Source organism: Ranitomeya variabilis, chromosome 8 (genome assembly GCF_051348905.1).
Source record: "Ranitomeya variabilis isolate aRanVar5 chromosome 8, aRanVar5.hap1, whole genome shotgun sequence".
Taxonomy (NCBI): domain Eukaryota; kingdom Metazoa; phylum Chordata; class Amphibia; order Anura; family Dendrobatidae; genus Ranitomeya; species Ranitomeya variabilis.
Window position 1 is genome coordinate 170260266 of NC_135239.1, and position 18199 is coordinate 170278464.

General features: G+C 40.6%; 1 protein-coding gene across 1 annotated transcript in view; it reads right to left on the bottom strand.

Moving 5' to 3' along the window:
- Window positions 1-3890: 3890 nt before the first annotated feature.
- Window positions 3891-18199, bottom strand: part of CACNG2 (calcium voltage-gated channel auxiliary subunit gamma 2) — a 130620-nt gene continuing 116311 nt past the window's right edge. Inside the window, exons 3-4 of the mRNA XM_077278803.1 lie at window positions 10463-10603; window positions 3891-5552 (exon numbers count right to left, since the gene is read on the bottom strand). Of these exons, the coding sequence (XP_077134918.1) occupies window positions 5023-5552; window positions 10463-10603 (671 nt within the window). The 3' untranslated portion in view covers window positions 3891-5022. The remainder of the gene's footprint in view (window positions 5553-10462; window positions 10604-18199) is intronic.

Here is an 18199-nt window from a genome sequence, read left to right on the forward strand (position 1 = left end):
GTAATGTGTTTCATTCCATCACTTTCCTTGAATATGGAGCCTGATTTAGTTGATTATTCCTGGCATGCATGTGCCCTGCCGCTCCATTCCAGTCCATGACACTGAAGATACCGAAAGATTGTGTCATAGTGTTATAGACATGGACAGCATGGTGGCTCAGTGGTTAGCACTATAGCTCTGTGGCTCTGTGGCCCTGGGTTCTAATCCCACCAAGGACAACATCTGTGAGGAGTTTGTATGTTCTCCCCGTGTTTGCCTGGGTTTCCTCCAGGTTCTCCAGTTTTCTCACACACTTCAAAGACATACTGATGTGGAACTTAGATTGTGAGCCCCAATGGGGACAGTGATGATGTAAAGTTTTGTAGAATTGATGGCGCTATATCAGGCTAGGGTCACACCAGCGTACACTCCCTAATTCGAGGAATTGGGTCGATCATAGTGTTCTAAATTTCTCGAATGTAGAGAAGATGGAGCAAAACATTACTCCATCTTCTCCATTGTGTCAGCCCGTGGAAATCAGACTGCCCTCAGATGCCTTCCGAGTGCATTCCAATGTTTTCCACAGACTCGTTGACTTGCATGGCCGAGTGCAATCAGAATATCGGTTCAAACTCGGGATGCAGTGATTTTTTCTCCCCGACCGCCTCAGTCCAAGGACAAAAATTGGACATTGGCATGGCCTCAAGGACTAACATTGGTCTGAGTGCGATCTCATGTTTTTGTGAAAACACAGCCATATGCACGAGCCCTTAATGAGTAATATAAAATAAATATTTAGTGTCACAGACTTGAATAGTGCAGCAATCTTGCAGCCAGGGGAGAACAAGAGGTACAAGTTCACCATTCTGGCCATCGGTGGGTGTCTCAGTGATGATACATCAATATAACACTTATCCAGTGGGGAGGTAATAACATGTACAGGCTTTCTAAGCTTCTGGGATAAACCTTTTGCCAGTGTTGCAGCCTAACTGCAGGCCAAGAGCTGTGCCGTGCTGAAACTTGCAGCCACCATATAGTCATAGAAATGTGCATTTGTGGCCTAGTACTGTAACCTGCAGCCACAGACACTGGTCTGAGTGCTTCTCCACGTGGACCTTGGTGTATCGGTGTAAGACTGTGCAACTCACAACTTAATACTCGAAGTGAATGGTCGATGAACCTCAGTACTCTGCAGTGGCCACTACACAATGCACAGAGCTGAGCTTTTCCACTAGGTACATCACTTGCATCCAGCTGGAGCCAATATCAGCTAGGTGTTGGACCCCACCAGTCTTTCTTTAATGGCCTAGCCTATGGGATAGCTGATCAATGTGATATATGTGACCGTACAGCACCGCTCTGGTGAACGGACCCTTAGACTATTTGAGCTGGTGCACCGCTCTGTGTGCCCAACTTATGCAAGATCGGCACACTTCAGAGTGAGAATTTGAACAATCGGTGACCCACGATCAGGAGTCCTTTGCAGCCCCTATGATATATAATTTATTTTCCCAACTTATTGTTATCTTTTAATGAACCTCTCAATCTTACAACTATGTACCTTGCCTTTATTTTATAATCCATATCTCATGGTCTAAGAGGCCCACAAACTACTCCACAGATACAAGCCCTCTTCCTGGCTTCTCAAACCAGATGCCTCCTTTAAAGGGAATCTATCAGCAGGTTTTTGCTATGTAATCTGAGGACAGCATGAGATAGGGGTTAAAACACAGATTTCAATGATGTGCCACATGTCAGGCTGTGTGCTGTTGTTTACTTACAGTGAAGGTTTCATCACTAGGAGATTATCATTGTTGTGACAATCTGGCTGAGTGAGCACTAATCTCACCCCGCCCCTTTTGTGATAAGCAGCTCACTGTCAATATACAATGCGGGCGGGGTTAGCTGTCTCAGCTCTGCTGCATTGCTAAATCTAAGAACTTTGATTGTGTAACAACAGCTGCACCCAGTAAATTAAGTGATACGTCGTTGGATTCAGGGTCTCTTTGCCTACATCATGCTGCTCTCAAATGAGTTAGCAAAAACCTAGTGATAGATTCCCTTTAATTACTTTTTTTTAAATACTTTTTGACCCTCTATATTAATTCCTTGCAAGTCTTCCTAATAAATGTGCTCATGCACCAAGGAGATCTGACTCTATCTGATCCCTTAGATCAAATTTGAGAATCATTAACTGTTTGCATGAGATCTATCCACAGATAATCGCTGCAGTTCCACAGCCCTGTATCACCTGCTGCTTCCTATCACATCCAATGTAGTCATCTGCCATCAACAACTGAACTGCCAAGTATTATAATATAATCTTTAATATTGTATATTTTACCATCTGCGGAGCGCTGCAACTGAAGAACATTATCAGGCCCCAAATAAATGTCTAACTATATAGTGCACTGGGAAAAAAAAAATTGGGTTCTAAGAGACCCCCGAGTTCACCATCATCTGGCTTCTCAGTCAGCTTCTTCTACAGGATGATGACGAGGGCTCTTTAAACGCCTTCCCATTTACAACAAAAAAATATAAATAAATATGTTTTTTTGTTTTTTTAAATGCTCCTTATATTCAAAAGAGTAAAAGGCTAAAAAGATACAATCCCTTTAAATTAAATATATTAACACTATATGACCGACATAGAAAAATAAATATATCTTTTACTCTGTATACACATACATATATATAGAGCGCTATAAATATATACACTGATATATAGATATAGTCATACCTATATATTTATATGTATGAACCTCTCTACGTATGTGTTTCAATCTGCTAGTCCTTAGGATTGTTGGAGTCACCGACGCAACATTTCGAAGCAAAAAAAAAATATTTTTCAGTACTTTTTGGAATATTATTTGTTTTTTTCAAGTCTGTAATGTGGCACTGACTTTTACAACAGTGCAAATATTAAGAGATGTGGACTAAAAACCTGGCTTGGCACTTTCTGCATTCAGTCCTATATTGGCCCTGCTGAAATTGCGTATTAGAAAAGAAAAGAATTGAAAAAGAAAACAGAAAGAAAATAAGCAAATCATAGTTCCCACCCATTTCTTCCCACCCCGCAATCCCAACATTTGTGTTCTTGAAAATCTCATCCCATTTTTGTTTTTTTGTTTTTTTCTCATCCCCTCCCACATTTGTTTAAACCCCAATATTCTCGTCCTTTTGCTTCTTTTTTTTTTTTTTTCCTTTTAGTTATTTAAATGAATCAGTAAAATGAACGGGTACATAGAGGGATTCATGCATTTTTTTTTCGTTTGGTTCATTCTATCCTTTTTCGGGAATTTTTTTTTTTAAATGTGTTTTGACTTTTTTTTTGTCTTTTTTAAAAGAAATTCTTCACTTATTTCAGTACTTTGTTCTTGGTAAGCTTGCTTGTTCTTTTTTCCTGTTTGGGTCTCTAGCCCTTTCAGTCTTTTGCGTACCAACATTACTTATTTAACCCCACGGTTACAAAGTGAACTCAATAGAGGAGTTAAATGGAACATGTTGCTTGTACAGGAAAAAAAAAATTGCAGCAAAATAGTGAGTCTCCTAGTCTTTTATTTAAAAAAATATTTCTAATTGAGTAATAATAAGTATCCTGCAGTATGTATGTATATATATATATATATATATATATATATATATATATATATATTTACATGTATATATATATATATTTATTTACATGTATATATATATTAATGTGTGTGTATATATATATATATATATATATATATATATATATATATATATATAAATATATACATTTAATATATTAATGTGTACATATATATATATACAGTAATATATAAATATGCATATATATATTTATATATATATATATATATATTTTACATGTATACATATACATATACATATATATATATATATATATATATATATTAGCTACATTGGATTATATGTGCTGATGTACATATTGTATGGTACTATGAGATGGTGAAATCGCTATACACTGGGAAATACGCTGTACATTTATGCAAAGTCGTTATATGTACATTTAATATAATATATTGTACACTATTATGTACAATTAATACAGTATGTCATTTAATGTGCCATGTATCATTACGTTTTATTTTTCCCCCCCAATTTTTAATATGCTATATTATATACCGTAATGTGTTTTAAATGGTTATTGTTGCAGGATACCCACTATTATTCATTAGTACAATATATTCTTATTTTATTTGATTTATTTTTTATTTTTTTTATTTCTACTTTGTTCTTCTCCTATACAAGCAACGCTGTTTTCAGCTTAGTCTGCATCCTCAATAAAATATCACCCCAAAATGAGATCTACTTACTGGAGGAGCCCCAAAACCATGATGCCATTTCACAGTGTTTAGAGGGTTAGGTAAATTGCAATGTGGTTCTAGACCATGAATGTCAGATTTAGCAGCCGGTTTAAGATTTCAGACAAACCATACAGGCCAGATAGAACAGATTTACATACTACTCATAACTAAAAATAAAAAATAAATTAAAAAAACAAAAACAAAGAAAACCCCAGTAAACCACTCTGGGGATATTTTCTCAAGGATGAAGACTTTTTTTTTTTTTTTTTTTTTTTTTACACATACAGATCTGTGTATCAGACTCAGGCGTCTGGTGTTTTGTTGTACAAATCCCATCATTTTGGCACCATGGCTATTTTCAGAATTTTTGAAAAAAATAAAAAAAAATAAAAATTTGTTCTGCAGTTTTCGTCATTTGCAATGCAGCATTTGGGCTCTGTACACGCGGACAAGTTTGTTCTGAGCTCATTTTTTTTCATGATTGTTCCATTTTCAGTTCTTTTTTTGTTGTTGTTGAATCATGAAAGCTATTAGATAACTTGAAATTTCTGCATTTAACATTTGTTGCCTTAATTCAGACAAAGAAAAAGAGTTTTGGAACTTATTTTTGAACCGAAATAGGCCATGTCCAAAGCTTGATACACAGATCCCTTTATCTAGACCAATTTCCTTTCTGACCCTCATTAATCTATCTGTCTGTGTCTTTCTTCTGTTCCTCCGTCTTGTTTCATACTGGGGTGGTCCTGCGATTGGCTGTGTTGGTGTGCGCAGAGTCCTTGTTATCTTTGGGTATACAGTTATGAACTTGGAGGAAGCTGTTATCCGAGTTATAAGTGGCTGTGGGGGTCCCGGCCGATTTGAGAGGGTCGCGGCTCAGCGTGTACATGGAGATTTCAGTGGAGGGGAGGGTGTTGAAGCCCTTGAGGCCCACAGGAGAGGCATCACGGGAGTGGGATGGCTCCGTGGACCGGGAGCTGGAGCGGCTGCGCCTCTGATAACGGTAGCGATAACTTGGAATGCGAGTGATTGCAGAGGACTGGAGGTAGTCCGTTGCCCGTGCTGTGGCTCTCAGCTGTTTGTGGCGGTCAATGAACATGTGAACAGCAAGCACCCCCACCATTTCAGCAATAATGAAGGAAAGGGCCCCAAAGTAAAAGGACCAGCCATATGAGTAGCTGTTTTTCTTTGAGTCGCTTTTTGAAGGATCACCAGCATTGGCAGATATGTACACAATGATCCCAATGATGTTGCTCAGGCCTGTGGATGGTAGAAAGAAAGAAAAAATAAAAACAGGAAAATGCCAATAAACTTCATACGGAATGTCTGGATTAAAAAAACAGTATATTCATATCTGACAAATTTATTAGTGACCTGAAATAGGCTCCTCTAGGGTGGGAACTATTTGCAACAAATACACCCTAGCGGTCCACATACATTGCATATCGAGTGTATTACACATTTAAGGGACTTACTGGTGAGTAAGACTTAGGTGAGGATCACACCATCTGAGAGAATCGGGCCGATTATGCTAATCACACTTTGATCAGACTTGGATCAGGGTATGATCATAGTGTGATCCCAATTTTTCGGATGATGAGAAGATAGAGAAAAAAATCCCCATCTTCTTCAGTCTATCGAGGCATGAAAACAGGACTTCAATCAGATGTCGTTGGAGTGTCTTCCGATGTTTTCCGCGGACTCGTTGACTTGCATGGTCGAGTGTGATCCGAATATTGGATGCAAATCTAGCAAACTGCAATTTTTTTTCCTCGGACAGAGTCACGACCCCATAGAATAACATTGGCCCAAATGCAATCCATTGTTTTGTCAATTTGTGGCTCTTACCCAACAATGTGAATTTGTCTTGTGGATTGGACTAGATGAAGGGCTATTTGGCACCCTAAGATTAAGTTCCCACGATGACTTTTTGACACTATATTTTTGCTGCACAAAAAGCCTCAGTTGTCTTAAAGTTCCAGTGAGAGTAGCCTGCAAGCATCTCAATAAATGAACATGTGTTGGATTAATCCACCCTCCTCCATTTTGTATAGCACCATAGGTGCCTTGCATGCTCACCCTATGCCCTTGGCCTTGGGTTACTAGTTTTAGAGGTCTGTCCCTGTAATTTTTTTTGCCCCAGGCATTATTACTGTTTGCCGGTATTAACCAGCTTTCTCCTTCATAATTATGTTCCTCATTTCCTGCACGTTAGATGATAATGACTCATCCCTCCTGCGGTCAGAGCAGTGGATCAATGGGCATTGCCTGGATGGAGTTGTATCAGAAGAGCAAAATGCATTCTCTCATTCCTACTACAACTCCACTAATATTGCTAATGATAGGGGTCGGATTACACCTAGTGAGGTTGGAGAATAAATATACAATGGAGACCAGAGTAATTCAGTATTGAACGCAGTGCGTTTTTCTCATATTCTGTGTATTTCAGTGTCAGTGTGCATTTTGTGGCACAAAATAGCAGAAAAATCTCCATACTTCAGTGGTACCAGTGAATTAAACAGTTTGTCCACTACTACTTTTACAGTGATGGGCTATCCTTAGGATAAGACATCAATGTTTGATCGGCTTGGGTCTGACACCCGGCACCCTGCCAATCAGCTGTCACCGGTGGTGGTGGCCGCCGGCCAAAAGTACTCATTTGCAGAGCTGGCTGTCTCCTTGTGGTGGCCGCAGCCAAGTACTGCACATTTGCCTCCTATTCAAATCAATATGGGGTAAATTGTGCAGAACCCTGTGGCGGCCACTGCAAGTAGACGGCCAGCTCCGCAAGTGAGTACTTACGGCCGTCGACACTGATAACAGCTGATTGGCGGGGGGTGCCGGGTGTTGGACACTGGCTGATAAGACATTGATGACCTATCCTTAGGATAGGCCATCAATGTAAAAGTAGTGGACAACCTGTTTAAGGATAAAAATCAGTATTTGGTCAATTTTTTACCTCAAAATTTGTCAGCCAAAATCAGGAGTGGGACAATCAGAGGAAAACGTATAATAGAAACATGTCACCACTTCTGTCTTTATCACCCTCTCCTGGTTTTGGCTTACAAATACTGAGGTAAAAACTCACCAAATACTGAATGTGTGAACGTTGCCTAAGGATGAGTATATGGTGAATTTTTGATGTTGCAGATTTTCTACACTTAGTTAAATCAGGTTATTTGCGTTTTTGTGTACTTTTTTCTTTATTTACTTGCATTTTTATCTCATTGTTTCAGCTATTATTTTTCTCTCGTGTTGGAATGTCATGTTTTAAATAAAGCTGCTTTGTTTTTGATATTTCCAAGTATTTGGCTTCGATAAACCTTAATTTTCAGTCATGCGTGGCTAACATATGTTTTTAGTCCATTTCTGCTGCAGCAGCACATTAAAAATGCATATGTGACTTTTACCAGCAGATTTTCCTCATCTCGTCCGTAAAATAAATGTGTTTTTACCGCAAAAGAAATTGACATGTTGCAAATTTGAAATACGCACCGCAGGTCGGTTTAGACTGAGTAAAAAAAAATACACAGTGGGCATGAGGTTTCTATAAATCCCATCCACTTTGCAGGAACTGTAATACGCTGTGTTTTTATTGTGTAACGAAAATACGCAGCATCAAAAACTCGCCAAGAACTCATCGTGGGCACTTGGCCTAAGAGCCACAATAAGGCCACGTTCACATGTTCAGTATTTGGTCAGTATTTTACCTCAGTATTTGTAAGAAAAAAACAGGAGTGCGTGATAAATACAGAAGTGGTGACATGTTTCTATTATACTTTTCCTCTGATTGACCCACTCCTGGCTTTGGTTTACAAATGCTGAGGTAAAATACTGAAAATGTGAATGTGGCCCAAATGTAAGCACTTTTCCCGATCATGAAGGACTTGTTCACATGGAGTATTTGTTACATGGATTTTACAGGAGATTTTGCTCCAAAATCCACATGAAAAAAAGCGCTTTTTCGAATAAGTGTCCTATCATTTTAAATAGGAAAATACGTCACGTACATTGAGCTTTTTCTTTCGACGTGGAAAAAGAATTAATTCAAGCAATAAATTCTTTGTGAACATATCCTACATTTAGATTTACTTTCATTTTTTTTAAGTAGTTTTTCGAGGAGTTTTTTTTAGAGATGATTTGCTCCAAAAAAACACCTAAAAAATCATTGAATACTATTCCTATTCATTCCTATTCGAAATCCAAATTTCTATTCATATCAGTAGTTTTTGGGGCATTTTGAAAACCGCCTGGTAGAAAAAAAAAAGAAATGTCAGGTCACTTTTCTGAAGTGGATTCTTCCTGGAATCCACTCCAAACCTGCCACATTTAGAAGAAATGGCTGCAAAAAAAACTTCTTAGGAAAGGTACAGTTCAAAAACCTCCTAAGACCATGTTCTCACAATGCGTTCACACTGCCCTTTTTGCCAGTACAAAATGCCATGTTTTCAGAAAACTGTGGCACAAAAAAACACATCGTGTGGCTACATATGAACATTTCAGGAAAAAAAAAAAAATCAAAAACTCCCCCAAAAAAGGAGCTTTTCCAGAAGTAATTTCCATTAGAAAAACCCTTCAGTTTTGTCCACCTTCACAAAACTATATCTGATCGTACGCTAAGACATGAGGAGTGGAGAAACACAGGTAACATATTGTGTGGCATAGGTGCAAAAGCAACAGCACAACTAAGGCCTCACCCACATGTGACTTTTAGCGTGTTCATGCCATTGTCACACCAGCTCCAACAAAGTGGGCAGAGCTGGGGCGGACACCTCCTCATAAAACCCATCGACCTCAATATTGTCTTTTAAATAGCTCCAAATGCTTCTCCTCTGATAATAGAGCTACATGATATAATGGCTGCTTGCAGCTACCACTAGGCAGAGTTTACTGTATGCAGATGTCCTTTGCAATGCAGTGTCTCTGTGGCATCCTGCAAGCATAGTTGTGCTCTGGGATGTGTCTAAAGCTGAGCTGGTCATAAATGTGAATGATGATGTCATGATAAGGGACGGATCCTCCCCCATTACAGTGCAGAGAGCTGATTCCAGAAAGCAGCAGTGTGCATGTATTCAGGTAACCAAGAAGAGAGATGTACTTCAGGATAGGGTTGTGTATAGAGTGACTGAGAGGAGAAATATGGTGCTTGATGGGTCTGAAAAGGGTGGTTTATTGAAAAATTATTCTGTGTAAAACGGGTGAAACGAGTGATATATTGCAGGGCAGGGCTGAAAGGAGTGATATACAGCAGGATGTAGGTCTGTATTGAGGGTCTGAAATGATCGATATACTGCATCATGGGGCTGTGTGCAGAGGAGCTCAGAGGAGAGATATACTGCAGGATGGGGCTGTGAATACAAGGGCTACAATTTGTTGCGCTGTGTTTGCCTGCTGCTGTGAAACCAGTGATGTAAAACTGCTCTGTTGATGCATATGATATAGGATTATCTTCTGCCATATGCATCAATAGAGCATTTGCAGTTTCACTAAACTGATTTTTCAGCAGCAGGAAACAAACACAACTCGCACTGCCAATGTGGAGGATTGCAAGAGAGTTTAGCCCTGAGGAAAAAAAACAGCAAACAATGTAAAATCTGACAGAAAGCTTTACTGATGTAGATGGCAGAATATAAAATTGGCCTTGCAGTGTACTGTTCATGTGCAGAGCATGTTTATAAGTATCAGATGAATTCTACACTTAGAATAGCTTGATGATAACTCAGAGAGGTGGGGCTATTCATGGGCACAGCGGAGAGGGGAGAGGGGCCTGCAGCACTGAGGAGAAGAAGATAGGACTAGGACTATCCATTCAGTCATGTAAAGCTCACATGCACAGATGGGTTGATTGTAATGAAAAAACGATGCAAAAGTTCAAAAAAGAAACATTATGCTGGGCTTAGTCTGTTTATGCCATAACTATGCATTTACTGTGCTTTGTGAAAAATAATGCGATTCTGGGAATAACCCTTTGACTCTTTGGCAAGACAGAGAATTTGGAGATCTGTATCGAGAAAAATGAGTACTGACCCTTGCACAGATAAATTATACAAATTAATCACATTTTCAGCTTCGAGAACAATGTCGGCTCAAAAGAATTATGTAAGTTGTTATTTAAACGAGCTCTATTCTTGTATAACACATTTTTCACGTTGAAGATTAACTTATTTTACCTGCAGACACAAAGAATATGCCAGCACTTAATATGATATTGTGTCGAGTTTTGTAGAACTCGCTGGCAGCAATGCACAGTCCTCCCATGAAGAGTAGGATCACACTGAGGATAGGGAATATACTGGAAGCCCTCACAGCCCCTGTAGAAAGAAAGTGACAGGATCACATAGAGAATAAATCTGTGTAAGCTTTAGACATCAGAAAGACATTGTGGCTATCTACTATCATGTCTTGAAGGGATATACTGTCACCCCCCAAATCTGAAATGAAACCAGCGCTGCCTGTATTGAATCCTCCGCAATCTACTGACATTGTAGGAGCTGAGAGCTCACAGAGAGTCAGTCCTTCTAAACGTCCGGTCCTGTCTGAAGCGGCCACTCGCTGCACACAGGATGGCACAGCAGCAGGTGGCCGATGATGACAGGAGAGGAGTGCGTGCGCACATGCTCATGCTCATGCAGTGTCAGAACGCACTCTCATCCCCCTCTCCTATGAGCATCTGCCACCCACTCCTGTGCGGTCCTGTGTGCAGCGAGCGGCCACTGCAGACAGGACAGGGATCAGAGAGAACGCTGCACACACTGATGTTGTGTGAGCCCTCGGCTCCTGCTATATTAGTACATGCATGGGCTGAGGATTTAATATAGAGAGCGCTCCTTGGGGCACGGTCAATCATCATAAGGGGAGGAGCGGAGGATGGCAATTGAGGCGGAAGAACAGTGCACCAAGCACTGGGCCACGCCAAGGGTGCGCCAAAGTTTTATTTATGTAATGAAGCTGTTTTTACAGAAAACAAAATAGGTCAAATCTGTACCATAAGTATGATTTTTATAGGGGCTAAGTCTCCTATCAGAATATATAAAGGGTTTAATTTCAGTTTTGGGGTGACATATTCTCTTTAAATAAAATATACATGTATAGTTTGTAGATTTGAGCCACATTTTCCTGTTTTTTCTTATTACTCTTTTGTAATGAATACTCAGGACATTTTAGAGCATGGATCGACTTTATGTACTTTTAATGCCTCAACAGTATCCTCTTATGTCATTCTCCACAAAAAGCATTATCTGTGCAATAAGTCTGTATACAGCTATTATAAAGATTCCTACTATCAACAGATGAAAAAGTCAAAGGTTTCATATTAAAATTTACTGTATCTGTTTATTTTCCAACAGCAAAAAGAAACATTAGTAATGATCACTGATCAGATCACGGTTTGTATCCAATTTATTCTTGAAATTCAATATCCATTTGATATTCATGTTTCAACTTAATTCAGTTTATTTAAAAATAATTATGGAGTAACAAGATGGATTACATTGTTTATGAAATCAATTCTAGGTGGCGTTACCTGAAACACAGAACAATTGGTTTGGACAAGAATCAATAGTTTAATTCCCATCTAAATGTTGGAGTGGCATCGCTAAGCCTCTCAGCACTTTTATAGCTTTTAGATTCTGCATATTCCTATACTACTGCATAGACATCCAACCATCGATGGTCCCTGCTCCTGATGGCACCATGCACAATAAATAACAGCGCCACTGTATTGACCTTGTGAAGGCACAATTATTGTGGACACCAAAACAAATAATTCCGGTGCCCATTGAATATGGCTGTAGAATTTGTTGGGGTGAGTTTCTTTACATAATTAATAAAAGTTTTAAAAGTGGGCATTTAAGGGAATGCTTCTACTGTGCCACCTTTTTATGTCAGCGATTGAGAAGATTGCAGCACTATGTGCTGTACAGTCCCAATGTTCAGGCTGTTTCTAACTTATCAGAGACCATTAATGTTGGTTTCCAATTAGTAACCCCTTAGATGCCGCGGTCAGTAGTGACCGCAACATCTAAAGTGTTTGACAGTTAAATAGCTCCCTCTCTCAGTCCATCGGCTCCCCACAATGCAGTAATGGAGAGCACATGATTTCCTATGGTCATGGCGGACCTGACAAAATACATGCTACGGCTCTTGAAATAAGAGTTGTAGTCACAGTCAGCAATTTTTTTTAGTGTAACAGGCCAAATCACATGTCTGTGAATGGCAAAAATATGTGACCCTTTAGGATTAAGAGATAATTTGAAGAGGAAACTAGAGTTTTGTGTTTTCAATCAATAGGATGACAATCAGGTATGAGTGGGCGACCTGTTTTATTTTAAGAACTGGGATCTATTATAGTATGATCTTCACAATACAGGTTTGTGGAAGTGTTTCATGGCATGATCAAAGGATATTTTTGAAGAATTGTTGATGCTCATTAGGCTGGAAAAAAGTTATAAAACCATCTCTAAAGAGTTTGGACAGCAAACACAGTCAGCCAGATTGTGTACAAATGGAAACAATTCAAGACCAGGTATTACTCTCTCTAGCAGTGATCGACCAGCTAAGATCTCTCCAAGAGCAAGGTGTATAATAGTTTGTGGGGTCACAATGGAACCCAGGATAAATTCTAAGCAACTAAAGGCCTCTCTCATTAGCTAATGTTAATATTCAGGAGGACACTGGACAACAATGGTGTGCATGATGGTAAGATTGCCATTGCTTTCCAAAAACAATATTGCTGCCTGTCTGCAGTTTGCAAACAATCACCTGAACAAGCCAGAAGACTGTTGGAAGAATGTTTGAGGAGGATTAAGCCGAAATGAAACTTTTTGGTTTAATCGAAAAGCGTTATGTTTGGAGAAAGGAAAACTGCATTACAGATAAACAGGGAGAGAGTGAGATCACATAAACATTCACATAATGCACATTACACTTTATCAAAGAAAACGCACCCGACGCATGTTTCGCATCAAGCTTTGTCAGGGTGGTAACACACTGGTAACTCCTTCCTTCATTTAAAATAATCTCTGAAGGCAGATTCTTAGGGAAATCTATGTCCGCCCAAGAATTAACAGCTCATTTACATATTAAGGAAAATATGGATTTTTCTGGAATAAGATATTGAATTACAGATATTAGGGTATCATTTTATTCAGCTTTCTATGACGTACGTGCATATACAGACGGTTTAAAAGGTTAGATTGTACTGACCGATTCCTTGTAAATGGAACCCGACATCTGATTCATGCTGCCCAATCTTCTTGCAGCATGTATCAGACACTGACTATGATTTCAGCCATGTATGCTTGAGAAAAACATACTTTAAAAGCCGCCGGGGACCAAGCTGCACGAAGGACTAGTTGAAAAGCTGGATCCTAGGCAGGTTCTCCCTCTTTGCTCCCCTAGAGTGACAGGTCTCTCCTGCCTGTCCGTCTAGTCTCCTGTGCGGTTTAGTCCCCAGCGGCTTTTAAAGTATGTTTTTCTCTGAAGTGCAGCAGTGTTTCAGCGACACAATCATGCAGCCAGTGCCTGATACATGCTGCTTGTGGATCGGGCAGCATGTATCGGCTGTCAGGTTCCCTTTAAACTGCCATAATCTGCGCTAGCATTGGTCACTGCAGATAGAGGAGGACGTCTGCACCTATAACTCAGCTGGCTGCCAAACTGAACGTGCGTTGGTTTTGTTGCGATGGAAGGGGAAGATGGCCTTAGGAATCTGTTCCTCTGGTGGGTCTGATGATGACTACGTAGAAGTCCTCTAATGATAACCTCCTGATGGTAAAACAGTGATTTTATCAAAACTGCAGCAAGTAGCCCAGTGATATATCTCTAGTATCAAGGTCTCTGTCCCTACATCATACGCCTCTCAGACGAAGTAGGAAAAATCTAATGATAGTCTCGTTAATAACAGTTATCCAAGACATATCATCGCTCTTTCGAAAATTATTGCAAAAATATTGATACTCTGCACAATCCAGGTGTGAGGATAAACATACGAACCCGGTTGTCATATTTGTTAAACGCCATTATGTGCCAGGGTGTGTAATGTACTGCTTGTACTCGGTCTGCTGTCAGAAGTGTGGGTTGTGTAACATTTAACAAATGGATTTGCACAGGTTTATATCACCTTGGAAAAACGTGCAATATTTCTATGTGTTGGTGAGATTTTTACTTTAACGTGACACCACTAAACTTGGTTGTCAGATTAGTGCCCTAAAAATGGAGAACTCGCACTAAATCCAGCAGGCTGCGTGCAAATATGATGCAAAGTCTTCTGATCACAGGACCTTATAGTAACGTACGGGTGTACCTAAACCCCAATCCCTTCACCCTTTCCATCTCTCGGCTGAACTTGATGGACATGTATCTTTTTTCATCCGTACTATGCAACTATGTAACGTGATCAGCAACATGCCCCAGGCTTTTTACATAACCATCTTATTGATTTTGGAGTGATTTTTTTGGTACCCAGAAGCTGCGCTATCAGTTCACAGCGATGATGGTGACATACATTTTTAATTACAGTCTTCCACTATATAGTCAGGTAGCATGTCACAAAATCACAATATGTGAAAGGTCCAGGTCAAAGCCAGAAGGGTTTATAGAAAAATCACCCCAGAAGGGTCATACAGAAATAGTCACTCATCCCGGCTGTTTTCAAGTACAATGAGTATTTTCTGCTGCATTTTTTTTTGCAAAATAGGCAATAGCAATCTGCTCTGATTATTGCTTTCTCCTACAATTTTTTTTATATATGTTTTGACCTTTCTTGATGCACGTTTGGTGCAGATTTAATATAACATTTTTTATGCAGTTTTAGTGCAGAAATGGAAGGATTCTGAATTTAGAAATGAAATAGCATTTATTACATGCTTTTTTTAACCCCTTGCCTCCCATAGAAGCCTATAACTGGCTCTAATTGATAAGATATGGCAGAAATTCGGGACCAAAAAAATGCAGCAAAACAAACAGGGTTGCAAATATGGTTAAAATATTTTTTCACTTAAAAGAGGTTCTCCGGTCTAAAGATGCAAGTCTGCAGTCAATGTATCTGCACACTGAGAATTCTCCTATGCTGGCACTAGGAACGATGGTCATGAGACCACAAATATGCAATATCCATACTCCCGGCCACATCCCGACTATATGCATCCTCCGAGCCACATCCCGACTATATGCATCCTCTGAGCCTCATCCCGACTATATGCATCCTCCAAGCCACATCCTGACTATATGCATCCTCCAAGCCACATCCTGACTATATGCATACTCCCAGACACATCCTGACTATATGCATACTCCCAGCTACATCCTGACTTTATGCATCCTCCGAGCCACATCCCGACTATATGCATACTCCCAGCCACATCCTGACTATATGCATCCTCCCAGCCACATCCCGACTGTATGCATCCTCCGAGGCCACATCCCGACTATATGCATCCTCCGAGCCACATCCCGACTATATGCATACTCCCAGCTACATCCTGACTGTATGCATCCTCCGAGCCACATCCCGACTATATACATACTCCCAGCCACATCCCGACTATATGCATACTCCCAGCCACATCCCGACTATATCCATACTCCAAGCTACATCCCAACTATATGCATACTCCCAGCCACATCCCGACTATATGCATACTCCCAGCCACATCCCGACTATATGCATCCTCCGAGCCATATCCCGACTATATGCATACTCCCAGCCACATCCCGACTATATGCATACTCCCAGCTACATCCCGACTGTATGCATACTCCAAGCTACATCCCAACTATTTGCATACTCCAAGCTACATCCCAACTATATGCATACTCCCACCCACATCCCGACTATGTGCATACTCCCAGCCACATCCCGACTATATACATACTCCCACCCACATCACAACTATATGCATACTCCCAGCCACATCCCGACTATATCCATACTCCAAGCTACATCCCAACTATATGCATACTCCCAGCCACATCCCGACTATATGCATACTCCCAGCCACATCCCGACTATATGCATCCTCCGAGCCATATCCCGACTATATGCATACTCCCAGCCACATCCTGACTATATGCATACTCCCAGCCACATCCCGACTATATGCATACTCCCAGCTACATCCTGACTGTATGCATACTCCAAGCTACATCCCAACTATATGCATACTCCAAGCTACATCCCAACTATATGCATACTCCCACCCACATCCCGACTATATGCATACTCCCAGTCACATCCCGACTATATACATACTCCCACCCACATCCCGACTATATGCATACTCCCAGCCACATCCCGACTATATACATACTCCCAGCTACACCCTGACTATATGCATACTCCCAGCCACATCCCGACTATATGCATCCTCCCAGCCACATCCCGACTATATACATACTCCCAGCCACATCCTGACTATATGCATACTCCCAGCCACATCCTGACTATATGCATACTCCCAGCCACATCCTGACTATATGCATACTCCCAGCCACATCCTGACTATATGCATACTGCCAGCCACATCCTGACTATATGCATACTGCCAGCCACATCCTGACTATATGCATACTCCCAGCCACATCCCGACTATATGCATACTCCCAGCCACATCCCGACTATATGCATACTCCCGGCCACATCCCGATTATATACATACTCCCAGCCACATCCCGACAATATGCATACTCCCGGCCACATCCCGACTATATACATACTCCCAGCCACATCCCGACTATATGCATACTGCCAGCCACATCCTGACTATATGCATACTCCCAGCCACATCCCGACTATATGCATACTGCCAGCCACATCCCAACTATATGCATATTCCCAGCCACATCCCGACTATATGCATACTGCCAGCCACATCCCGACTATATGCATACTCCCAGCCACATCCCTACTATATGCATACTCCCAGCTACATCCTGACTATATGCATTTTCCCAGCCACATCCTGACTATATGCATACTCCCAGCCACATCCTGACTATATGCATACTCCCAGCCACATCCCGACTATATGCATGCTCCGGGCCACATCCCGACTATATCCATACTCCCAGCTACATCCCGACTATATGCATACTCCCAGCTACATCCTGACTATATGCATATTCCCAGCCACATCCTGACTTTTTGCATGGTCCTAGCCACATCCCGATTATATGCATGGTCCCAGCCAGATCCCGAGTACACTATTTCCAGCATCAGTCAATACATCGGCATTGAGCAAGACGGCACCCGTCTAGTCGGAATGTGGCCGGGAATGAGAATAATACTTCTCTACACTGCAGATATAATGTGTACAACAACTCATTGATAGAACTGTTAGCACCATTTTCTTGCATATTGCATATCCAATGTCAGCATCAAAAGTTCTTTGATCTGGATGGTCAGACTGTGTCTTTAATTGGGGGAGAACAGATAACTATATCAACCAGGGATTTTAAAGACCCGAGCATGTTTCAGAAAGGGGGCATTCGAAGGGGGGACCATGCATTCAAATAGAACCATACCAAAGAAAGATACCTGATGGAACTATCTGAAGAACAAGGCGCCGTGTGGAGATAAAGACCTAAGAGTGTGAAGGGTTCTGGTTAAAGATGAGCTTTCACTACATTTTATATTTTAAACTATATAGCCAAATAAAAATGGCTGAAGGGCTAATTTTTTTTTCTTTTTGTCACTGCGTTGTGGACCTATAGCTTCCTGAAGTTCAAGGTTCTCAATATATAAAATTCCCATTCAACCAAGAGGGCGGTAACAGATCTAATTCTCTGAGTTTGTTTATTTTTTCTCCTCTATGCTGCTGCCCAATCATAACAAGGCAGTAACTTAGAGGGGATAAAAAAGCATACCCCCCAGGAAACATCAAAACAACCATTGTCAGCATGCTCTCTCC